This window comes from Trichosurus vulpecula, chromosome 2 (genome assembly GCF_011100635.1).
Source record: "Trichosurus vulpecula isolate mTriVul1 chromosome 2, mTriVul1.pri, whole genome shotgun sequence".
Lineage (NCBI taxonomy): Eukaryota > Metazoa > Chordata > Mammalia > Diprotodontia > Phalangeridae > Trichosurus > Trichosurus vulpecula.
The window spans coordinates 218,805,966-218,832,962 of record NC_050574.1 but is presented as its reverse complement, the minus strand read 5'-3'; the positions used below and the strand labels follow the sequence as shown (position 1 = coordinate 218,832,962).

At 37.7% G+C, this 26,997-nt stretch overlaps 1 protein-coding gene across 1 annotated transcript in view; it reads left to right on the top strand.

Annotated features, from left to right (window-relative positions):
* The first annotated feature begins 5,522 nt into the window (after positions 1–5,522).
* TTC21B (tetratricopeptide repeat domain 21B) overlaps positions 5,523–26,997 on the top strand; it is a 105,415-nt gene continuing 83,940 nt past the window's right edge. The window contains exons 1-6 of the mRNA XM_036746749.1: positions 5,523–5,665; positions 15,771–15,900; positions 15,997–16,107; positions 19,946–20,112; positions 21,777–21,899; positions 24,753–24,910. Coding sequence (XP_036602644.1) covers positions 5,645–5,665; positions 15,771–15,900; positions 15,997–16,107; positions 19,946–20,112; positions 21,777–21,899; positions 24,753–24,910 — 710 coding nt within the window. The 5' untranslated portion in view covers positions 5,523–5,644. The remainder of the gene's footprint in view (positions 5,666–15,770; positions 15,901–15,996; positions 16,108–19,945; positions 20,113–21,776; positions 21,900–24,752; positions 24,911–26,997) is intronic.

The window sequence follows — 26,997 nt, the reverse complement described above, 5'->3', positions numbered from 1 at the left end:
AACTTCAACAGTATTTCAATAGTTACCTTTAGGGATCTGTCTTCTCAATGATGTGGGTACTCCCTTCATCATCACTGTCTGCAAGCCATCCATGCCAGCTTATCTAATGGAACTCTCACCTATGTTGACTCAGAAATCTCCATAGAAGCTAAACCAAGGTGCTGGAAGGCTGACTCTAGGTCTTTTTGCATTCTGCAGCAACTAGTGCAAGACTGAGGCTATCTAGCCATTATCCTTCCTTCTTGCTACTTGACCAGCCAATCCCTCTCCTTTTCTGATGATACACTTAATGGATGATATCTCTTAGACCACTCCTTGTGCAAAGGCCATTGTTGGAAATATGTTATTGCCTCTTTAAGTCCACCATAGAGTGTCCTTTAGCTCACCAACAATTTTTTTTCAAAGCTTATTCTAGCAAATATACAGAATCATGAGCAGAATGTTGGTCTTTAAAAGGATGAATATTCTTTTATGAAGCAATCTGGTATCTCTGAAAGCACTCCATAATAAATTATATATGTCCACATGGGTTGTCTAAATGTGGCACTCAGGGAGGAGAGGAGAGCCAGCATGATAGTTTGGGGAGAAGGGGAAAGCAGTAAGTAGACAGAGGAAAGGAGAGCAATGGGCAGACTGCAACATAACCAAGTATGGACACTCTTTCCTCCAGTCCCCAAGAAGGGGAATGGATATTAAATTTGAATTATATCTATAACCCCCCCAATATTGCTGATTTAAGGATACATAGGTTCAGAACAAGCCAGCGTTCCTGGTTGCAACCCCCTTAAAAGAGGAAAGGTAACCCTCAGCTTACATTCACCAATTTGACTCCTTCCCACCAAATGCTAGCTATAAAAAATTACAAATAGTGAGTAACAAGTAACCCATTCATTCAAATAAACAGAAAATAGAAATCAGAGAAGTTACATAGATTAGATTATACCAAAAAAAAATACAGAGGCTCCAGTCTCACCCAAGGGGAAATTTCCTGTAGTCTCTAGAGAGGCAAGCTGGAAATCAGGGAACTGTTGAGAGCCAGCTGCCCCCATACACATAAAGCTTCTCTCTCTCTCTCTCTCTCTCTCTCTCTCTCTCTCACACACACACACACACACACACACACACACACACACTCTCTTTCTCTCTCTCTCTCTCTCTCTCTCTCCATATATATATGAATATACATATATACACACATATATATGTATACATATGTATACACACATATATGTATACATATATATGTGCATATGTGTATATGTATACATGTGTATGTGTATGTATGTATATATATTTATATATATCCCCAAAGAAAATTAGAAATCACACATGGCATATTTCTCCAAGACAAAAGAAGAAAAATGTCTCTCTTATCCAAAGCTCTTGCATCAAGTCTTACCTTCATATAATCATGCAGTGTTGCATTAGCATTCTCTCCACCATTAGCAGTTTCGTGAACAATACCTCAGGCTTGACTAGAAATACAGGGTATACTGACTTGAATAAAGCTATTCTTATCATATTTGAGTATTGTGTGAAAATAGGGACAATATCTAATACATTAGATGTCAGAATATGGATCCAAAAAAACATCGATGGGTACATACTGTGGAACAAATAGATTATAGAAAATTTCAATAAGGTTAAATGTAAAATCCTACCGCTAGGTTAATAAAAATCAAACTACCCAGATATAGGATGGGAGAAACATGGATTGACTAATAATGCAATAACAATAATACCACTGTGAGGTATGGATTAGGACTTGAGTTGTAGGTGATTAAACTAATTCACGCTCCTACAGGAGATAGAAAGTATAGAAATATTACCCCATGGCAGAATTTTTATGACACTGATTGTACAGTTCATTACTAACCTCTCTATCTTCCACAATAATTTCCTCCCATTTTCCATGAAATCTCTTCTCTGGGTCCATGTTCTCACACCTGTCTGGATAGCAGTTGCCTCCAGTAGCTCTGATTCTCCTTCTGAGGAAGGATGCTAACCATTGAGACATACCACTCACTCAGAGGTATGGTTCTTCCTGAGCATAAAATCTCCACAAATTAAATCCATTTAAGGCCCCCATTTACCATTACAGATTAGCTCTCTTCTCCCCATGGGAATATTCTTCAGTGGGAGTCCTTCTCACCACTTTGAGATTTCCCCCTTTTCAGCCCATTTTCTTCAACCAAACCTCCTACAGCATGATTTATGGCCCCTCAGCATTCTGGTCACCTTTGGATATACTTAGCTTGTTGATATCCTTTCTAAAATGTGGTGCTCAGAATTGAATATCATATTCTAAATGTGGTTTGGGCAAGTTAGAAAACAATAGGACTATTCCCTTCCTTGTTCTGGACACTATCTTATTAATGCAGCTTATGCTTACATTACTGTTTGGGGTATTATTTCATACTGTCGATTTCTATTGATCTTTCAGTGAACTAAAACCCTAGGCCCTTTTCTCATAAAACAAAGGGAAATGAGGCATCTGGTCATAATCATATACAGACCAGTGGTCCAATGATAAGGTATAGTAAAACTGATACCAAGGGCTTAGCATAAAGATGTCTCCCTATTAACTATAAGACATTTTAAAATATAAAAGTAGAGATTTAGAAATTGAAAGATTAGGATTAAGGTTGGAGTTAGACTAATAAGAAGAGTTTAAATTTTAGAGGAACCTTGGAGTTTCAAGGGGTGCATGGGTGGTCACTTCCAAACAGGAATTGATGGGAAATTATTGAAGGTGGCTGAAGAAAATATTCTTCAAGATCATGCTCGCCTAAGTAATAATCAGAACATCTATCGATATGTAAAGGTGCAAGTTCATCCAGAGTTGTACTTAGTGCAAGGTGACCTAGGCTTCAGCCCAGGCATAAAAATGTAAAATGACCCTCTGTCTTTGGTTCTCTGTCTGCCCTACCTCACCCTCTATACCTCCAGACTAAGGTTAATTCCTGCTTGTACTAGGTGGGGATTGTTATACCCTGAAGTTTGGCAGAGAAGGTGTTTTTCCCCCTTTACAAATGACAAAACTGAGCCTCCTAGCAGCTAATAAGCAGCAACGCTGAGATTAGAAGCCCTGGTCTTCCAACCATAGAACTCTGGTGAGCAAACATAAACACTGAGGGAAGAATCGCTGAAAATATTTTATCTTGATTCCTTGCCTCATATTCTATCAATCATCATATTTCTCCCTCTTGCACAGATACATCTGCAAGAATACAAAAAGGCTCAGGTGTTGTCAAGCACCAAGCCATCAATGACCTTGTGAAATAACATTTTCACTTATCAGTCCATTTAGTGTATGTTTTCACTTAAGAATACTAGCATTTTGCCGTATAGACCCTTACTCAAGACTCTCCCTAAAGACATCTAGAGCACAGAAAAACCCAAACATAGATCCACAAGCGAAGTCACCTGGGTAACCAGACTTCCCAGAGCTATATTGCTCTTCCACACAGAGATCTTATCTGTCTCTCTTTTTCTCTCTCCTAGCACAGTTAGGTCCATGAAAGCTAGTTCACAAATACCTCTTCAGGAAACTTGGTTACCCTCCTTCAATAGATTGTTGGCCTCTGAAGGGAAAAGATACCTACCTGTGACAAGAGTTTTTGGGGCTTTTGATGCTTTCTGTTCCACAATTCAATTGCTTTTCCTTCCTGATTGCCTGAATGCAAAGAAGGCTGAAGGCATCCTTACTCAACTTTTTTTTTAATAATTAATCTAGCTTTTTCAAATATCTGAATCTTTTCTAAGTTATTGTCTCCAAATGATGCCAATCTCTCACAACTGAGCATAGAAGTGTGAAAATATACACCAAAACTGAGAGGCAAAAATACTGTCTTGGGAAGCCTCAGTCAGTGATTTGCACCTAGAGGCAGGGAAAAGCCTATACTTCTAACATTTTCAGTATGAAAATAAAGCACTGCAAGAGGTGGGAGCATCCTGGACAGAGGGCTTGCCTTTGAGTCACTAAGTGGGTTCAAATTTCACCTCTAACACTGATTGACTAAGCTAACCACTTAACCTGTGTCCCCAGGCAACTTTCTAAGATTGTAAATTGCAGATCAGTTGCAGATCTGCGTTGACATAGGGTAGTTCCTTTACTTGGAGTTTCCTCACCATAAATTCCCTATACCAATAGTCAACAATGAGGAAAAAAGAAAAAGGAATGAAACACTATGATTGATCCAAAGCATGAAGAGGGAGTAATTTCCCATTATAAGAAGTTCAGAATCACCAATATATTCATGGCATTTCCACAGAAAGAAGAAAGGGAGCTGCGGTAATAACTAAGGCAGAGGGGTCTCCAAACAGCTTCCTCTTGTACAAAAAAAATCTTTCTGCCTATAAAGAGTTGTTGTTTCAGTCATGCCCGACTCTTCTTGACCCCTTTTGAGGTTTTCTTGGCAAAGTTACTGCAGTGGTTTGCCATTTTCTTCTCCAGCTCCTTTTACAGATGAGGTGATCATGGTTAAATGACTTGCCCGGGGACACACAGCTAGCGTCAGAGGCCAGATTTGAATTCAGGAAGACTGGTCTTTCTGACTCCAGGCCTGATACTCTGTTTATTGCCTACACAACCTAGCTGCCCTTCCTACAGAGAGAGCTCAATGATTTTCCCAGCTGAGGGGTCCAAAGGAACTAAGCACCCTATTTAGTGACTGCCAGATCTAGCTAGTTATTAAACAGCACTCGGCATTATAGATGAAGAGTCCTGCTTCTTAACCTATGTCATATTTGTCTACAATTTGCTCCCACAAAAAGACAAAGGAAGAAAATAAGTGAATAGCCATTCTTCAGCTTGCATACAAGTCATATTGCACATTCCCAGTCTTCCCAGTTTAATGCTAGGGATCAAATGAGATATTTGTAAAATGCTATGAAAACCTTGACGTGCTATGTAAGCATCAGTTATTATTTTAAGTTCAATTCAATAAACATTTATTAAAAGCTTATTATGTGCCAGGCACCGTACTAAGCACTAGGGATAAAAAAAAAAGGGGGCAAAAGACAGTCCTCACTCTCAAGGAGTTTCCAATCTAAGGGGGGAGACAAGATACAAAGTATATACAAGGTAAGCTATATACAAGGGAAAGCACTGGAATTACGGGAAGGTTTCTTGTTGTTGTATTATTTATCATTATTATTATTTCTATTACTAAGGTAGGTCTTAATAAACACCTCTTCCTTACTCCCAGCCTCTTCCTTTTCCCTAATTCCGTACGCGCCAGCTCCTTACCCTCCTCCTCCTTGCTGTCAGTGCAGGCGGGACCTCCCCTATGTATTGATAGCCAATGGTTGGGGCTCTACCTCTTGAGGCGTGTCCTTGTCTCTGGGCCGCGCTCCGAGCTCCTCCCCGCGCGTCCCCGCCTCGAGTCCCTCCCCCTTCCCTCCTTCTTCCTTCCCCCCACAAGCCCCGCCCTCCCCGCGCGCGTCCTCGCCTCCAGACTCAAAGTGAGGCTCCCCGAGGCTCCTCCCCCTCATCCTCTGAGTCTGAGTCGAGCGCGCGCCGCGGGAGTTGGAGGCGGGAGGAGAGGAAGCTGGTGGGAGGGGCTTGGTCCAGCGGGGTGGGCGGGCCTTCGGCCGGGTCTCTTGGGGACGGTCGCCCGTTTTCTCGGTTGTCCGGCGAACCATGGACGCTCAGGGTCTGAAGGTGAGCGAGTGACCTCCTGGGAAGGGGACGAGGGATGAGGATGAGGAAGGTCCGGGGGCCGCGGACGCTGTTGGATTCGGGGCGTGGTGCGAGGCCCGTGGGGACCCCGCGGCCCCCACCTCCAGGGGATGGGTCGTGGCTGTCCCACCCAACGCCCGGGACTGGGGTCACTTTGCTACCGAGTCTAACGGCTAGTCGAGGGCCTGACCCCGAGGCCACAGGATGCCATGGTCTCAATGCGAATCGATTTAGTTCAGTCCATAATTATTATGCGCCTACTATATGCCTGGCACTGGGGATACCAAGCGAGGCAAAAGACGTCCTTGTTCTCGTGTTACCGGTTAGTTTGTGGTAGAGCCTGGAATTGCGAAGAAGACCCGGGTTCAAGTCCTGGCTCTGATTCTAAATGACCATGGGGCCAGGCCAACTCTTTTCCGTCCTGGAGCTGTGGATGGAGACCCGGAATCTGGCGGGGCTAAGAGCTGAATTCAAATGCCCCTTCAGATACTTACTAGCTTTATGAGCCTGTGATAATGTACACAGCCCCATGATACTTTGGCTGCCTCTATTTCCTCATCTGTAAAATGAGGATAACACTAGCACGAACCTCACAAGGTTGTTGTGAGGATCGAATTGAGATAACTTTTTAAAGTGCTTTGCAAATTTTAAAGCACTATATAAACGATAACTAGCTGTTATCATCAGCAACCATGGAGGAAGCTTCCGCACCAGGATCTCCCCACTGGGATGAATTCACAGGTCCTGCCTGGACTCTGGCTCCTCTCTACCAAATGGTGTTTATTTGCTGTTAGGTAGGTTTGAAATGATAACAGAATGAAGGTTCTTTAACATACGTGGATCTCCCCGGCTTCCTGTTTAGGGAATTGTCTAATTGGAGAGAGGGGAGCCAATTTCTCCTCTCCTAATAAAAAATGCGTTTGAGGAGGGAGGGAGAAAATGGAATTAATTCTGAGACCAGCTTAAACACAAAAGAGGCCGGTTTAATGGACTCTTTCCTTTCCACACCTCCCATTGTCTTCCCCCCATTTAGAGCTGCACAGGTCGTTCCACAGGCTTCGCTGAAAAAGGAGGGTCATTAGGAGGGGACTGAGTTATAGGAATCTTACTTGGGGGATTCGGTATAATACAGAATGATGTGATGCATGTTTGGCAGCTGGAAAAGCAAGCATTGTAGATCTAGTGTAAGGACTGTGACTGGTATTGTTCATGCCCACTGGGTTACAGGTAGCAGGAATGAGAATGGTGAATTACAAGATGAGCATTTTGATAAGTTTCTTATGAGCAGATCTAGTGACATCACTCCTCTGCTCACAAACTTCCCGTGGTTTCTCGTTGCCTACCAAGTGAAATTCAAGTTCCTCTGCCTGGCATTCAAGACCCCTTTACAACCTTATGCCATACCTTTTCAACCTCTTCTCTTCGGGATATAGTGGATATCTGCATGCTTCCTTAACATGTACCGTGTATTCTTAAGTCTCAGCCTCTTCTCAGACTTTTCCTTGTGCTTAGAAGGCTTCTGGCACTATTTTTGCCTGGCAGCATCTCACACATACTTTAAAACATGACACTTTGAAACCTTCCTTCAGTATCAGTTCTTGTCAACTTTACTTAACATGGCATTATACTTTGTAATCGTAATACACGATATTAAATGATAGCTGGTTGTTTCTAATACCTTTACTATACAGTAAACTTCTTTAGTGGATTATGAAATTTTGGGGGAGAGAGTACAGTGTTCTTGAGAACCAAGCTCAGGATCTATACTAGGTGCCTAATAAGTGTTTCTTCTTGTTGATTTAGATAATTTCATCTGTGCTTTAGATTTATTAGTATAGCCATCTCTTATCCATTTATCAGTAAGCGAGAATTCTCAAATAAATCCTTGATCTTTTATCCTTATGGATATTCCCTCCAGTGATGCAGATCACAACTCCTCCATGCCATTCTATCAGGTATTCATATATATCGAACACATACTGAAGTACTTCCTCAATTTCCCTTGCTATAGAGAAGATAACCATTGGACCACACTGGTCATTGAGCAGTTTTTTTTCTTCTCTTCCCTGTATCTAGCCTGTCTTTTTTGTATCAGATATTTCTCTGATGACATCCTTTGTTCGGGGTTATATTCATAATTCATTATTGTAATGTATTTCATCCTCACAGCCACCTTGTGCTTCTCCATTACCCTCAGAGTGATGCTCAATTTTAATTCTTCCAAGACTATAGTGTTCCATGATTCAGCCATATGTTGACACTGGTAAAATATTAGCAGTAAAAATATAGACCTCTATCTCATGGAGAAGTTTGAGGTCATTAATGGAACGCTGTAATTGTCCATAGGCAATACAGTCTGTTCTCTTCCTTCTGTTTAATTCTGTACCCAACTTAACCATTTGCTGTGTCTTTCCAAGGTACAGATATATTTAAGGATATGCTCTTTAGGTTGTCCTTCTAACTGCATATGCAGTAGACATTGTTTATCCACCTAGTTTTTCCTGTGCAGATGATTAGACAAAATTTTTTTTAGTGATTATTGGTCTCATCCAAGAGGCTCTCCAGTGTTATGAGGCTTGATGCAACTAGTACGATATTATTCACAAACTGAATCATCTATATATCTATATAAGCCTTTGATAGCTTCCTTAAGATAACTTTGTTTTTTTCAATATTGACATCTTCTTTTTCTTACATCATCATGGTTATCCCAAGTATTCCTGCTCCCCCACCCAAAGAGCCATCTCATCATCGTCATCATTGCTGTTGTGTCATTTTAGACCTGACTGACTCTTTGTGACCCCATTTAGAGTTTTCTTTGCAAAGATACTGGAGTGGTTTGCCATTCCTTCTCCAGCTCATTTTATGGATGAGAAATTGAGGCACAAAGGGTTAAATGACTGACCCAGGCTTGGTCACACAGCTAGTATATGTCTGAGGTCAAAGTTGAACTCAGGTCCAGCACTCTAACCACTGAGCCACACTCAACTGCCCTGAGCCATCTCGTGGCATTTTTTAGAAAGAAAAAACAAAACCCTAGCACAACTGACCAATATGTTGAAAAAGTCTGAAAACATACAATTTCTAATACCTATAGACCTTTTGGAAGTGATTGGTTGGGAGTGTCTTCTCATATCTCTTAAATCTTGCTTGATCTTTATAAATTTGTTACGTTTATTTTTGATTTTTTTTGTTGTGTCATTCTTTACATTTATATCATTATAATTACTGAGTAAATTATTTTCTTGAAGGGGCAGCTAGGTGGCGCAGTGAGTAGAGCACCGGCCCTGAAGTCAGGAGGACCTGAGTTCAAAATTGGCCTCAGACACTTGACACATGTACTAGCTATGTGACCTTGGACAAGTCACTTAATCCCAATTGCCCTGCCCAAAAAAAAAAGTTATTTTCTTGACTATGCTTATTTCACTCTGCATCAGTCCATATTACTCATTCCATGCTTCTCCTTATTTATCACACCCTTCATTTCTTAAAGCACTTAGCCTCCAGCTATTTAACTTCATTTCTTTAAGGAGCACTTTGTAATTGTATCTATAAGTCTTTTGTAATAGGTTGATCTCCAGATATTTTATGCATTTTGTAATTATTTGGCATGGGATATCCCTTTCTGTTACTGCTTCTTGTGTTTTATTAAGATATAGAAATACTGTTAATTTTGAAGATTTATTTTGTAACCTGAAACTTTACTGAAGCTATTGTCTCAGTTGGTGCCTTTGCTGATTCCCTAGGATTTTACAAGTAAAGCATATAGACAGTTTTATCTCCTCTTTACATATTTTTATGCCTTTAGTTTTATCTCTTGTCGTATTGTTATTGCTAGGAACTATATCAAAAAATAGTGAGGAGAGTGGACAGCCTTCTTTCACTCCCATATTTATTGGAAAAGATTCTAGTGTATCATCATTGCATATGATGCTCGCTTTTAGTTTTAAATAGATGCTTTTTATGATAATTTTTAAAATTTTAGATGCTTTTTATGATTTTTTAAAAAAGAACCCTTTATGCTTATAATTTTCTAGGTTTTTCAGCACAAAAGAATGTTATATTTTATTATAGGCTTCTTTTGCGTTTACTGAGATGATTATATGGTTTTGGATGTTTTGGTTTTTAATATGATTAATTATGTTGATCGTCATCTTATTGGATCATCCTTATATCCCTGACAGAAATCTCACTTGGTCATAATGAATGATCTCTTGCATAAATTGCTGAGTCTGATAGGATTTTGTTAGACGCTTGAGTCAGTCTTCATTAATTATTTTGGCCTATTATTTTCTTTCTGGTTTTTTTTTTCTCTCCCTGGTTTAGGTATTAGGACTATATAGTGCTCATAAAAAGATTCTGACAGGATGTTTTCTTAGTTTTTAAGGATAATTTGTGAAGTATGGAAACTAACTTTTCTTTAAAAGTTTCAGAGAATTCTCCTATGAATCCTTTGGGAACAGAAGTTTTTTCCTTTGGTAGTTTCTTTACAGCTGAATCTGTTTCCTTTTCCAAGATGGATTATTTAAGGTCTCTCTGTGGTCTTCCGATATTTTGAGTAGTTTATATTTTTGAAAGTCTAACATATTACTTTGCATAATATGTTCTGATTATTCTTTTTATTTCTTTTGGTCTTGCTGTGATTTTGCTTAATTTGTATTTCATTGATTTATTTTCTGCTCACTTTAATGAGATTAGCTAAAGATTTGCCAATTTTAATAATCTTTTCAAAGAACCAGCTTTTAGTTTTAGTTATCATGGCTCTTTTTTTGTTTCCAATTTATCTGTTTCCTCTAAATTTTTTAATATTTCCCCCTTGTGCTTATTTTAAATTTATTTTTTGGCTTTCTAATTTAAAAATATTTTAAAAAAATATTTGTGAATCCTCACCTCTATTTTGTTGTTGTATGTTTTTAAGGATATGATTTTTCCCCCTGAGGATTGCTTTAGCTGCATCCCAGAAATTTTGGCACAGTGAGTAGAGTACTGGGTCAGGAGGCCGGAAGACCTAAATTCAAATCCAGCCTCAGACACTTAGTAGCAGTGTGACCTGGGAAGGTCAAGTGACCTCTCTTTGCTTTACTTTCCTCATCTGTAAAATGGGGATAAATAATAGCACCTACTTCCCAGGACTATTATGAGTATCAAATTAGAATAAGTGTAAAGAGTTTAGTATAATGCCTGGCACCTCATAAGCACTATATAAATGTCAGTCCCTAATATTGTTAATATTGTTAGTGGTTTCAGTGATTTGTTCTTTGACCCATTCATCATTTAGGATTTCATTGTTAAGTCTCCATTTGGGTCTTTATCTTTTTTTTTATGATCCCTGAACTAAATACTGTTTTGATTGCTTTATGGTCTATAAAAGATATATTAACTATTTCTGCCTTTTTATATTTGTCTCTGTGCCCTGGTACATGGTCAGTTTATGTAAAATATTCTGTGTGGTGCTTAGAAGTAAGTATATCCTTTTGCTGATCCATTTAAAAGGTGCCATAAGTTTTTTAGCTATAATTTTTTCTAGCAATTTGTTCAATTCTATATTTTCTCATTTGCTTATCTTTCTATTAGGCTTATCTAAAACAAAGAGAGGAATTTTGAAGCTTCCTATCACTGTTGTGTTACTGTCTTTGTCTTTTTGTAGATCAGAAAATGTTTACTTTATATATTTGGATGCTAAGGCATTTGGGGCATCAAGTTTATTATTGATTTTGATTTGTTGTCTGTGGTTCCTTTCAGCATAACATAGTTTCCTTGTTTGTCCCTTTTAATTTTTTAAGTGTTTTTTTATTTTGGTAGCATGATTGCAACTCCTGGGGGGTTTTTTTGGATTCACTTGATGCACAGTAAACTTTTTTCCATCCTCTCAGTTTTATTTTGTTTATGTCTTTGTTTTTTAAATGTGATTTCTTCTAAGCCACAGATTGTAGGGTTTTGTTTTCTTATCCATTGTGTTAATCTTTTTGTTTTATTGGATTGTTTTTATTTGTGCACATTTAAAGTTACAAGTTAGGATTATATTTTCCTCCATTTAATATTGTTGTTTTGGGTTTTTTTTCCCCTGAGTTTTGAGTTTTTCCTTTTTGTGTAGTAAACATAGTACTATGTTCCTTCAGATACTTTTCCTCATTCTTTTTTAAGGTGGCTTCATTCCTATGACTCTTTTCCCTTCACTTTTGATCCCCTCCTTTCATTTGTTACTCTTTTCTCTTTGGGGTTTTGCTTATTAGTTTATTTTTCTCTCCTGCTTCTAATTTGGTTATATGATTCTCCCCGCTTCCCTACCACCACCCTTTTTCCTCTCAGTCGAGTAGATTTACCTTTCTTCTCCTTCCCTTCTTCTAGTCCTGTTCATTAGATTTTTCTATTTCATTTTGTGTGCCCCTTTGCAAATAGAATTTCTTTCACTGTCTTTACTGTTCATCCTCTCTTTCTATCTAAACCCCTGTTCTCTGATTCATGAGCCCTATAATTATCTGGTTTCTCTTTTCTCTGTATCATGCAACCAAATTTTCCGAGGTACCTATTCTAAGCTCTCCCCCGTAGGTGGTTTCTGACAATACCTTGCAGGACTTGGCTGGATGGATTCCTCTTCTCCATTGTACCTCACTCCTAGAACAATAGCAATTTATTATCAGAGAGGACCCTGCCTCATGGCAAGGTCCCTCCCCCAGCCAAGTCCCTTATATAGCCCATCACTAATTTATACTCTCACTTGGTTACCTTTTTTCCCCCAGTTGCCTCAAACACTCTTCCCTTTGTTCATGCTTTCTGACTCCCCCAGGCGCCAGTTGCCCCAAGAATTCCCAACTCCCTCACTCCTGAAATAGGACGAGTAGACTTTTCAAGTTGCAAATCCCCCAGACTATACGTACAACAAGATCCCAGTCTCCCTTCACAGACTATATGGTCTCCCTTTATCCATAAGAGTATTCATCAGTGGAGCCCCTTTCCACCACCAAAGAAAGGCCTCCTTTCTTTCCACCTTTTCATTACTTCCCCCCTTCTCCTCATCCACTCCCCAGTAGGCTCTTTTCTTTCTAAGACCACAGGGGTCACTTGCCCCTACGAAGATCCCCATACCAAGACCATTCCTCTCTTTTCCCCTTTCTCTTTTCTTGCTGTTAGAAGACACCTTGTTTTGCAGAGCGAAGGCCTAGCAAGCAAGCTGTACCCTGAGCTTGGCATAACAACAATCCTTTGCACTCTCCCTCTGGATGACCTCTGCTGCAGCAAAATCACATAATTGGCTAAAACCAGCCCAAGGTGGTCCCTGAACTCAGGCAGCTGCAGGAGCCATATTCCTGTCATGAAGCCCTGCTATAAATAAACTGTTTGTCAGTAGGCAAACTTGCCTCATTGTTCTTGTTATAACTCACTGCTTGGTTCTTTGTCTAGCCATAACTGTATATATCAAGGTTTAGCCTTGCTGCCTTGGGTCTCTTCAGTCCTAGAGGAGACCCTGGCATGTGTGTCTAGTTTCCTTCCTCCAACAGAATTAGAAGGTTTTTGCCTATAACCTCTGTGGCTCTTTGGTCATTTAGTTTCAAGGTTTGGTACACTTCCTTTCACCTAGCCTCACATGTTGTAATGTAGTCACACACACACACACACACACACACACACACATGCACACACACAGTTTGTTCACCTGTGGCAGGTAGTCAAGGTGTTGCCAAGTTCTGTCCATAATGCTTCATGCCTGCATCTTCGCTGTTACCTCCACCAGATTTACACCCTTATCCCTGTCTCTTTGTATACATTTAGAAAAGAAAGTTTTTACTAGTCTCTTTGCTGTCACTCTTTGGCTGCTTTATTTTTTCATTCCTCTAGCCTTTGGGGATATTTGTAGGATTCAAGAAGCAAATGATCTCTTTAGTTGTGATTTTCTTTCCAAGAGTGTTTTTAAATGCGTCTTTATTACTACACATTCACCTTGTTTCATGTATGGTTAGGGTTAGATTTGTAGGGTAGGTCAACCTTGGCTGCATCTTGAGCTCTGTAGTTCTTTGGAACATGTTATTCTATTCCCTCCTGTTTTCTGGTAAGTACAGAATAGTCTTCATCATAGTGTTCATCAAATTTTCTTTCCTTTGTATTTGAAGGTCTTTCTTCTAATCTCTTACAGAACTTGTTTCTGAACTGAATTGTTCAATTTAATCACTACATGTCTTGGAGTTTGCTGTCTTGGATTTTTTGCCTGAAGTGTACTAGGTTGGGAGGCCATATTTCCTCCTGTTGTTAATGTTTTCCCTATTGATTTATCTTCTTATGTTCAAGGTCATTGAGTTTTCTTCTTCCAAAGATCTTTGGTAATCTCAGTCTCTTTTTAGTGCCTTTTCTGCCTCTCTTTTCTAATCACATCCAAGACTCTTGATGTTCAAGGCCCAGTGTGGTGATTCTTTTGCTTTTGAGGGTGAACCCAATTCTTTCTTACTTAAAGTATTACCCTATCTTGTACTTGTGAAGTTGATTATTAGAACCCACATATAGAACTTTCTATTTGATCTTATTACAGCCTATTGTTAAAGCTTATAGATATCTTTTTTTGCATCCTTACTTTGTAATCCAGTTTACTAGTTTCATGTCATCTTCAGATTTAATAAGCTTAAAATAAGTCAGCAATGTGGCCTGGAAGCCAAGAAAGCTAACTTAATCCTAGGCTGAATTAAGAGGCATAATGTTCAGAACAAAAAGAGTAGTAGTTCTGCTGTATTCTGATCTAATCAGTTCATATCTGGAATATTATGTTCAACAAAGGAGTCCACATTTTAGAAAGAATACTAACAACTTCTAAGGAGATCAAAATGGATCTGGAAACATACAAGACTTCGACTAAAGGATGGAGAGTTGCCATATGGAAGAGGAATTGGATTTGTTCTGCTTGACCACAGGAAGCAGAACTGAGTGATGTGTGACTATAATGTAGAGAGAAAGATTTAGATTTCTGATAGAAATTACTAATAATTACAGTTGTCCCAAAGTAGAATAGGCTGCCTGAGGAGCTGATACGTTTCTCTTCATACAAAGTTTTCAAGTAGAGGATATGTGATCCCTTGCCTATGATTTTTGGTCTGGTGTGAGTTGTAATAGATGATTTACTGAGGGCTCTTCCAGCATTGACATTCTGTGGTTCTTTCATCTTTCTTGGAATTGCTAAGATAGAAATGCGAAAAAGTCTAGATTGCTTTTGACCACTTGTGAGAATTGAGATATGAGTGTTAATTTGGTAGCCAAGAACATGGATATATGGAAAGGTGGGAAGATGGGAAAGTTTTGAAAGACTTCCTGCAACATTAAGCCAAAATCACTTCAACACTGAACCCCAAAATACCTAGTGATCTATGCTGTATGCCACAAAAATATCTGAAATTGCTTAGCACAAGAATAATACCTCATGTTACCCAGTATCTTCCTAGCATCATATTAGAGTTTTCTAATCTCTCTCATGGTGGAATAACTTCTCTACCCCACTCCTAAACATATCTACTCTATTTTTCTACTATGCTTCTTGGCCCATATAAAAGATATGGGTAGTAGTGGAAGTAGAGATCTGGGTTGGACCAAAATAGCTAATGATGAGGGAAGAGGTGACTGTGATCTTGGGCAAGGTGATTTGTTGGAAAGAGAATTGGATTTGAAGTTAGAGAATCTGAGATTGAACCCTGATGTTACTATTTACTTCCTGTTGGTAGTAAGAGTTCTCCTGTGGGCCTCAGTTTCCTTAGCTTTCAAATGAAGGATTTCAACTAGATAATCGCAGTCCCTTCCAGATGGGGAATAATAAGTGGTAGTCAGCACACCTAACTATGGCCCTTCTTGGGGAAAAAATGCTTCTGGTTATTTGTTCATTTATTTGGATCGTAGATCTAGAGCTGGAATGGACCTTTGAGATGATCTAATCCAATCCTCTCTTTTGAAAGATGAAGAAACTGAGGTGCAGAAAGGTGAAGTGATTTGTTCACGGTCACGGAGATAAGTGGCAGTTTCAGGATTCAAACTCAGAGCGTGTTGATCTACATTCAGTGTTTTTTTCACTAAAAGCTATATAATTTTTTCTTTGTTAAATTTGTTTTTCTTTCAGACTTTGATCAACTATTATTGTCAAGAGAGATTTTTCCATCATGTAGTAACTGTTGCAAGTGAAGGGCTTAAGAAGTATGTCGGTGACCCAGTTTTCAGGTTTTATCATGCATACGGCTCATTAATGGAAGGTATGTACTATATTAGTGATTGTGTTCCTTATGCTTGATATTATTGTTGTTAGGTGAAAAAACTTTGACCATATCCTAATCCTATTTGGCTTTTAGGTAGACATCAAGATGCTGTTCGAGAATTGGAGGCCATTAAAAACAAACAAGATGTATCCCTTTGCTCCTTGATTGCATTGATATATGCTCACAAAATGAGTTCTAATCCAGGTATAGTATACAATCCACATTATATTTATCAGAGCACTGAAGACATTTAAAAATAAAGCACTCAAGACTTTTGGCCTACTCCATTCACATTGATTTTTCTCTGAATCCCATAGTATTTGAAGTCTTAAACACTCAATATGATCTCATTGATTTGAGAGTTCCCTGTAGTGATACAGATGGCATCTCACCCATGCCTGGCCATTCTGTGCCCATCTTCTCCATGTCTAACTCAAGATTAACCACTGGAGGTCCATCCAACATGCTGGAGGACTTTCTCACTTTCTCCCTAGTGAAAATTCTAGTAGAGCACTCTGGCAAATCACTTGTCATCCCTTGTTGTCACTATTTGATCTGCCTATCTTCTCCTTTTATCTTTTGTAACAACGATGCTGCTTCCTGCTACTGTGGCTGTGGAAGACCAATAATACCAGCACACAGGAGGGCTGCTTGCACAGGTTCTTTGATCTCCTGTTCTAAGGAAAGCAATTTTAAGGGGTCAACAATCTTACTTTAATTAAACATACATATAGCATTCACTTAGTTCAGGGGAAAAAGTCAGCACCCTGAACTTCAGAGAAAATACAAACAGAAATTACAAGCAGAAATTATATAAACAGAGCAAAATAACCCAAATCAGCAGATAGGCTTCTAACTGTCTGTCCAAGTAATACATAAACAGTTTGCCAGAGAGAAAAGCTCCAGCATCTGGGTTTTCAAAGCCAGGGGTGCTCTTGACAGCTACCCAGGGTCTTATCTGGCCAAATCACCAACACTCTTTCAATGAGTGAAACCACCAAAACAAAATGCCAACCTCAGATCTTATATACCCTTCTCAGGGTCAGAGAGCGTCACAACCATATGACTCAAACCCATGTGACCTAAGCTTTCTTGTGACTTAAATGCTTCTTCAGGGTCAGAGGGCATCACAACCATGCTACTCAAACCCATGAGAACTAGGCTTTCTTGTTTCTTAAGCAGGTCATCAAAGACTTGATTCAATCAAAGAAACAAAGGCAAGACTCATCAAAGGCACTTGATTACCTCAGTGCTGAGAAGCACTCAAACAAAAAAACAGCAAAAAGTCCCACTTTGCTTGTATTACATTTGAAAGGCAAGACTCAAAGGTAGTTGATTACCTTAGCATTCCAAAAGAGAAAACAGTAAAAAAAGTCCCACCCTTCTTACCATTACACTTTCTTGACATTCTTGTTAATTACGTGTTACAGCCTGCTTACACCATGTACTTTCTTTCCATCACCTTCTGTGTAATACTCAGTTTTTCAAAAGCAGTGGTGATCCAAGTTCCACTGTCATGTAGCAACAACAGTAAAATATTTGTGTTGAAAAAGTAGGCTTTTGCTTTATAGAAAGTTTTGGGTCTGTAAAGTGCTTTGCAAATTTCCCAAATGCAATCCTTTTCCTTTCCAAATCTGGTTCCAGTTCACTGTCCATCTGTACTGTTCCAGAATATTATATATTGTTGGAAAAGTCTTGTTGAATGTTCATTCAACTGTATTCTCTGTATTGTCTCTTCCATACATTTTCATCCCTCCTTAAGCCTCCCATGGCTTTCACTGCCTTAACTCTCTCAGCAGAGAACCTTGTCTCATATTTTACAGAAAAAAAATGAGGCCATTCCTTCTTCTGCTTTCTTTCTTATCTCCTATCACGCAGGTTCTTACTTCCATTTTCTCCGTTTTCACCCATTTGACATTATGGAGTGGTCTTACTCCTTATGAAGGCTAACCCCTCCATTTGTTCGAGAGATTGCATTCCATCCTGTTTCCTCCAATAGATTACCCCCTCCATCACCTCACTCTTTCACTTATTTTCAATCTTTTCCTCTCTCCTGGCTCATTTCCTACTTCTTGTAGACATACCCATATTTCCCCTATCCTGAAAAATCTCCCACTTGAGCCTTTCATCCCTGCTAACTATCATTCTATTTCTCTTCTGCCTTTTGTAGCAAAACTCCTTGAAAATCCTAGAATAGAATTTCCACTTTCTTTCTTCTCACTCTTTTCTTAACTTCTTATAGTGTGGTTTCTAAACTTGTCATTCCACTGAAACTGCTCTCTTCAAAGTTACTAATGAACTCTTAGTTGCCAAATCCAAAGGCCTTTTCTCAGTCATTATTCTCTTTGACCTCTCTGCAGCCTTTAACCCTGCTGATCACTCTCCTCCTTGATACTCTCTTCTCTCTAGGTTCTCAGGAAGCTACTCTCTCCTGGTTTTCCTCTTACTTATTCTCACCACTCCTCTGTCTCCTTTGCAGGATCCTTGTCCAGATCATGCCCCCTAATCATAGGTTCTGTTCCAGGTCCCTTCTCTTCTCCCTGTATACTATTTCACTGGGTGATCTCATCAGCTCCCATGGATTTAATTAATATGCTGATGATTCTTATATCTACCTATTCTGCCCCAATCCTTCTGCTGACCTTGCATCTTCAACTGCCTTTCAGACATCTTAAACTGGATGTCTAGTAGACATCTTAAACTCATCATGTCCAAAACAAAATTCATTATCTTTCCCTCATGATTTTGAGTTCCCTCACCATACTAATAATCTCAGCACCCAAGTTTATTCATTTTTTTCTATAATTACATAATATTAGGAATGGAGTAGAACACAGAGGCCATCTAGTCCAACTTGTATCTGAACAAGAACCACCTCCCCAGCATATACATACCAAGTGGACATTCAGCCGCTTCTTGAAGATTTCCATTATGTTTTTCAAGGGATTAGGTGGAACCCTTATGAAGAATTTATGTGAAAACAAGTTCAAAAGTTGCTCAAGATGAAAAGGGTTGTGATATACATTATTTTAGCAGGTAACCTGGTATGTTTGATTACAGAGCCACTTAAATATTAAAGTATGAGTTGTAAATGAAAAACTCTTCAAAAATATATGTCTGTGGTAGACTGTTGACATAAGCTAGTTTTAGAGTCTCTAGCTCAAATTCATATTTGTTTATATCATTAATCTTCTACTATAGGTAACAACTCACATGTATATAATACTTAAATCTACAAAAGAATTATTTCCCTTGCTGCCTCAGAGTATGAAAATCCTGGTTTCTTAAAGGCTATGCTAGTAGATCATAAGCTCTCTCTGATAGATCCCACCATGCAGGAAAAGCATTCAACTAAATTCAGTTTGGCCCAGCCCAGGCTTGTCACAAGTTTTCGTGTCTAGCATTTGTAGGACAAGCCTCAGAGTGAAAAATTATTCAGCTACAGCAACTCTCAGAAATCTGCTGCTAAATCAAGAGGAATTACCATGAGTATTGTTAGTAGGAGTCCTTGCACTGGTAAAAATCACAAATTCTTGCGCTAAAGTTTACAACTTAAAGATTGCTTTTCTTACAAAAAGACCTTAGATAGATAGTTCCAACTAGTATCCTCATTTTTATAGATGAGGAAACTAAAGTTAGGAGAGCTTTACCAATCAGACTTTATAACTAGGTCTTCTGACTTATGATCCTAGTGTTCTTTCTACTACTCGAGTATGCTTCCATATATTCATAGACAAGAACATTATCTAAATCTTTGCATCGCTTCCCAAAGATTTAAGAGTACTTAGTCATCTGAATAAAAGATTATTAACTGCTATTATTGATTATTAACTCCAAGTACCCTGAATCTGTAAATCTCTGCCCTACTATTTGTAAAGTTAATTAAATATAAGACATATATCCTATCTGTATGGAAATGTGGACATATATATCCAGTAATCATTGTTCCATGTATAAACATTTATTGATGCAGTTTAAAAACCCCAAATCCTAAATTTAGAAGAATTAATTTTTATTTTGGGGGTCTTTTTTTCCCTTCCAGATCGAGAAGCTATCCTGGAACTGGATGCTAAAATGAAGGAGCATCGTAAAACAGCTGGATCAAAGGCTCTCTTCTATGCTGGATTATTTTTGTGGCATATTGGTCGTCATGATAAGGCTCGGGAGTATATTGACAGAATGATCAAAATTTCTAATGGTAGTAAAGAGGTAGTTAGTTTTCTTAATTGTCAATACAAGCATAAAAGATCTTCATTTCTTGATCACTACTAATACATTTTAAAATGTAGTCTTGTTTTTTTTGATTCTTTGGTTTTTTATTCCTTTTTTATGTCTAAAAACAATAACATTTTAACTCATTTTATTATGATGTTGTAAAAGTTGGTTTTTATTTGTGTTACTTAATGAGTTTTCTGTAAAATTTTCTCTTCCATTAAGTGAAGAACCTAATCTGAACTAGTCAGTAGAGGAAACAGTTCAGTTTACTTATCTGTATTTTCATGGAAAACAAACAAGCAGTTAAATAAAAGCTTTACAATAGAAACAGAGAGTTGCTCATTTTAAGAATTGGCCTGACATTTAATTGAAAAAGCCAATTATTGAACTACAAATTGACAATATAAATATTTATTTTAACTGAGTTCTTAGTCTCTTTCTAATGTTTATTTCTACTATAATTTTTGTGGTCAAATTAATGTTTTATTAAGGGAAAAATGTGAAGAATACTGTGAAGTTAAATTTTATTTGCTTGAAATTCTATTTTAGATTCATAGCTTGAGAGTTGTAAGAAGCTTTAAAAGCCATTTAGTAGAACTCCTTTATTTTATAGATGAGGAAACTTAGGTTAATCATTCCTTCTACCAAAGACCTACTGTGATACCTCAACATGGCATCAAGGTGACTCATAGACTATGCTAGCCAAATGAAAGCTTTGACACTTCTTATCTATTTGGAAAGACTCTAGTGTGACCCCAATGACGTCTATTGATATCTATGTCTATTGTCTACCCAAATTCATAAGAAACTTATCACAAGGTTAGATGCAAAACGATGCATCTGTTCAGACTTAGTAACTCATGAAAGCAATATACTAAGTTACAGAAGGTATCAGTGGATTGAGAGGGAGAAAGAGACAGAGTGAGAGAGAGAGAGAGTGTGTGTGTGTGTGTGTGTGCGTATCTCCTGTTGAAATTATTTGACCCTTTCAGGTGAGATCAGTCACATTAGCTGTTGTAATTACATATATCCAAAAACATCTACCAGCTCACCAACATTTAATTCCATAGTACATATTAATGGTCATATATAACATATATATGGTCATATATAACATATTAATGGTTATAACATATATAACAATTAATGCTTCATTCTTTCTGACCTCATTTATCCTTTTATTTTGCTCTCTGGCAGATTGGGTGACTTTACCTAAAGACCATTTTAGGTCTTTACCTAAAATGGATATAATGGCACTGTCACTGACCTACTTTTCCTTGTCTCTTTTGATGCTCAAGTTTGTTTTTTAACATGTCGCAGAAGAGCAGACAAATACCAAAATTACAATGGTAAACTACCAAATCGGCATGAAAACAGCAATAAATCAGTTTTAGCAGTAATGGAATATTTGGTATGTTTCTTAATGCCAAGTACAGTGAACTGGTGTTTGTTGGGCCCCACAGTAATCTATAGTTTCTGTGACTCATTGCTGGCAGGTATTCAAAATCTAACTCTATAGCGCTAAAATGTATTTTCATGAGTTTGTTAAAGCAGCTTTTTCTATATTACAATTTCCAAAAGACATTTATTCTCTGCTCTTTATTGGTATTTTAATTTCCAAAACAAAGAGAAATCTGATTAGATTATTCCTTTTACAGGGACTAGTTTTGAGAGCATGGCTTGATGTAACTAGTGGAAAAGAAGCTTACACTAAAAAAGCACTGAGGTACTTTGACGAAGGCATACAAGAGGGAAATGACATTTTTGCTATGCTGGGTAAGGTGAGTTCTTAAAAATGGAGTAAAGTGTATGCAATTTTTATACATTAGTTCTAAAGTATTTGGTGCATCATGGTCAACAAGCATTTTATTAAGTACCTACTATATGCCGTGAACTGTGTCAACTGCTGCGATATTCTTTATAAATTTGGATTTATACTTAACACTTGGTACTGCAGAAATCATGGCATTAGATAAAACAGGGTTAAAGACAATAGTTAGTTCCAAAGGGGCATCTTTCTTGTATTTATGTAACTGTTTACATTGTATCCCCTAGTAGGATATGTTTTTTGAGGACAGGACAACCTTTCATTTTTTTTTGTATCTGTTCTCCAGAGCTTGGCACAGTGCCTTGCATATAGAAATGTACTTAGATGTTTCTTGAATCTTTTTATAAAATCATCAATGTTATAGTAGGGTCTGCTTATAATGTGCTAATAATAGTATTGCAATACAGTGTTGATCAAAGTAATGTTATATAATATATGCCTGAAGATAAAAAGCCATGTATCTCTGTGTATATATGCACAAATGTATATGTGGTACAATATAAAGGGGATGTGTGCACACATAAGATCATCCCCTTTATAGTGTAGCAAAGTTACACCAGTGCCAGTAATGAAAACTAGACTGAGAATCTTAATAATTCATTTGAGCTCAGTTAACATAGTTTGGGGTTAATGCTGATTCTCCTGCATAGACTCACCCAAGAGAACAAGAGGCAGTCAATATAGACTAAAATTTAATTGTTTTCAACAAATCATTAAAATAACAAGCATTTACTCAACCCCTACTCTCTGCCAGGCATTGTGGGACAAAAAGATGAAAACGAAATTGTCCTTGCCTCCAAAGAGCTTACATTATGTCAGAGGAAACAATATGTGCATATACAAGTATGTACAAAATAAATACAAGATAATTTTCAGGGGATAACACTAGCAGCCAGAGTATCTGAAAAAGCTTCATGTAGAAGGTATCACTTGGCTGAGCTTTAAAGGAGACTGGGGCCTCTGAGATGCAAAATGAAGAAAGAATATATTCCAAGCTTGGAATATTGGAGTTTTAAGTGTAGAGAAGGGGACAAAAGGGAGTCAATTGTGAATAGCCTCTTCTCAATAAAGTATGAGATAAATATCTTCTAATTTCTTAGCTGAGATGGTGGGAAGAAGGGATAATATGAGAATCAAGGAAAGAAGAGAGCTTTGAAATTGCCAGTGTAGAAAAGAGAACAAGTAAAGGAGGAGAAAAGATGATTGTCTTGCTACAAGGAGAGCCCATTTGAAGCTAGTTAATACAAATTTGTAGTTAATAGTCTGCACAATTATGTGACTTCTTCCAGTTTTATTCAGCCTCAAGTGAGTAGACGTAGAAGAGGTGGGTGTTGGGAGTAATATAGGGTTGGGATTTGATAATACATGAGCCTCAGTAGGAAAAGAGGGCAAGGGATTTGAGAGTAAAAAAAGACTGAGTTGAGACTAGGAAAGGAGGAAGGTGTTTCTGTAATATCCAAGGCACTGTGCTAAACTCTGGAAATAAAGAAAAAGAAGAAATAATCCCTGCTTTCTGGGAGCTTACATTCTTCTTGGGAGATAATGGAATGTACACAGACAAGTAGATGAAATGATTTGAGAAGGAAGAAAGTACTAACAATTAAAGGAATGTCAATCAAGGCTTTGATGGAAAGTGGCACATAAGTTGAGCCTTCAAAAAGGCTAGACAAATGAGGACAAAAGTACATTTCAGATTTGAGGGTCAGTGTTTAAAGAGGTGTAAAGGCAAGTTTCAGGGACAGCTAGTAGACTAGGTTTATTTGTTTTGTTTCATTTCTTCCCTGAAATATACTGTGTGTGAAAGAAGTAACATGAAATAAATCTGGAAATGTAGATATGAACCAGATTGTAGAGAGAGCTTTAAATGCCAGGCTGAGGAGTTTGTATTTTAACCCAGAGGCAATAGGGAGCCCATTAAGATTTTTTGAGAAGCAGATTGACATAGCCCTGTACTTTAGGAATATTAATTTGATAACTGCTAGGAGGTTGTTATTTAGAGAAGGAAGAAACTAGAATTAGAGACACTAATTAGGGCCTTTTGCAATATTTTATTGAACTAGGATAGTGGTCTTCTGAATGGAGAGGAAGAGAACAGATTTTACAAAGGTGGAGTCACTAAGACTTGAAAACTTATTGGATATGCCAGAGAGAGAATACTCAATGACATGCAGCTTTTTGTGCTCTAAGCAGAAATAGGGAAATTTGGAGGGGAGGAGCAGGATAGTTTTTAAGAGGGAAGAGACAAAGTTCTCTTTTGTTCATGTTCAGTTTGAGATGCTGATGAAACAGATATTCAGATGGAGAGGCTTAGTGAATATTTGTCATTGTGGTACAAATTCAGGAGGGTGATTAGAGAAGTTTGCATAGATTTGCTAGTTATCAATGAACCTGTGGAAGATACTGAGCTCACCAAGTGGGCATCAATATCAAACTAAATATAGTGAATACATGCAAAATAGTTCTCTTATCTGAATTTCAAAGCTTTAATTCCATATTTTAGACTTATTTTGTTTTGCTTTTAAAATTCATGTCATAGTTCCCCCATTTTTTTCCTATAATAGAGGATGAAAAAAACCTATCAAAATCTATATACTATTTACTAATCTCCCAAAATTTTTTAGTTCTAGAAAAGGTGCTTAGAATGCATATTAATTTGTTTTCTGTTTTTATTTACCTCTTGCAATGGCATTTTAAAAACTCTGTGGAATTTCAAGTAAATGTATTGAATATTTAGCTTTTCTGGATTAACATAGTTCTGACTCTTCATAGGGATCACTATTTTCTTGTGACATTTTTCTCCCATTAGGCCCAGTACCTTGAAATACGCCAGAATTATTCAGGAGCTCTGGAGACTGTGAACCAGATAACAGTAAACTTCCCCAACTTTTTTCCTGCTTTTGTAAAGAAAATGAAGTTGCAGTTAGCCCTGCAAGATTGGTATCAGACTGTTGAGACAGCACAAAGGTTAAGTAAAGATAGAATCTTAAATATTATCTTTGACTTTGTTTACGTATAAGGGGAATGGGGAAAAACATCTATGTGCACTCTTTGTTTTCCATAGGTTTGAAATAGAAGAACACAGAGGACTCTTGATGCTTTTTTTTCTAACACTAGTAAATTAACTTCATTTTGAAAGTTCAATTGGTTATGTTACCAATTAAAAATTGTGGATTTGGGTCAGTATAACCAAAGACCCATATGATCATGCCCTAAAGGAAAGGAAAAGCACATTTACTTTAATAATGATTGGATACTATTGACAATATAAAATATTTGGGAGTCCACCTGCCAAGCCAAACCCAGGGCCTATATGAACATAATTATAAAACACTTTTCACGCAAATAAAGTCAGATCTAATTAAATGGAAAAACATCAGTTGCTCGTGGTTAGGTCAAGCTAACATAATAAAAATGACAATTTTATCTAAATTAATTTACTTATTTAGTGCCATATCAAACAAACTACCAAAAAATTATTTTATAGAAGTAGATAAAATAATAACAAAATTCATCTGGAAGAACAAAAGATCCAGAATATCAAGGGAATTCATGAAAAGAAATGCTAGGGAAGGAGGCCTAGCCATACCAGATGTTAAACTGTATTATAAAGCAGCAGTCATCAAAACTACTTGATACTGTCTAAGAAATAGAGTGGTGGATCAGTGGAAAATGTTAGGTACACAAGATGCAGTAGTCAATGAATATAGTAATCTACTCTTTGATAAATGCGAAGAATCCAGCTTGTGGGATAAGAGCTCACTATTTTACAAAAATTGCTGGGAAAACTGGAAAATAGTTTGGCAGAAATTGAGCATAGACCAATATCTTACTCCATATACCAAAATAAAGTCAAAATGGGTTCATGACTTAGATTTAAAGGCTGATACTATAAGGAATTTGGGAGAGAAGGGAATAGTTTACCTGTCAGACTTATGGAGAAGGGAAGAATTTATGACTAAACAAGAGATAGAGAGCATTACAAAATGCAAAATGGATAATTTTGATTATGTTAAATTGAAAAGGTTTTGTACAAACAAAGCTGATACAGCAAAGATTAGGAGGGAAGCAGAAAATCGGGAAAGAATTTTTACAACCAGTGTCTCTGACAGAGGCCTCATCTCTAAAATATACAGGAAACTGAGTCAAATTTTTAAGAATGCAAGTCATTCCCCAATTGATAAATGGTCAAAAGATATGAACAGGCAGTTTTCAGGGAAGGAATTAAAGCTATCTGTAGTCATATGAAAAAATGCTCTAAATCATTATTGATTAGAGAAATGCAAATCAAAATAACTCTCAGGTACCACATCTCTCCTGTCAGATTGGCTAACATGTCAAAATAGGAAAATGATAAATGCTGGAGAAGATGTGGGAAAATTGGAACACTGTTGCACTGTTGGTGGAGCTACGAACTGATCCACCATTCTGGAGAGTAATTTGGAACTCTGCCCAAAGGGCTGTAAAAATGTGCATACCCTTTGACCCAGCAATACCACTTCTAAGACTGTATCCCAAAGAGATCATACAAGTGGGAAAGGGACCCATATCTACAAAAATATTTATAGCAGCTCTTTTTGTGGTAGCAAAGAATTGGAAATCAAGGGGATGTCCATCAGTTGGAGAATGGCTAAACAAATTGTGGTATATGAATGTAATGGAATACTGTTGTGCTATAAGAAATGAGGAGCAGATGGATTTCATAAGAACTTGGAGAGTCTTATATGATCTGATGATGAGTGAAAAGAGCAGAAGCAGGAGAACATTGTACACAATCACAGACACATTGCTTCTGTGATGACTAACTTTGATAGACTTGGCTCTTCTCAACAATGCAAGGTTCCAAGACAGCTCCAAAAGACTCATAATGGAAAAGGCTATACACATCCAGAGAAAGAATTACGTAATCTGAATGCAGGTTGAAGCAAACTGTTTGCTCTCTCTTTTTATTGTTTGTCATTTTATTTTATTTTTGGTTTTGTTACATCTTTCTCATGGTTCATTTCATTGGTTATAATTCTTCTTTACAACTTGATTATTGGGAAAATAAGTTT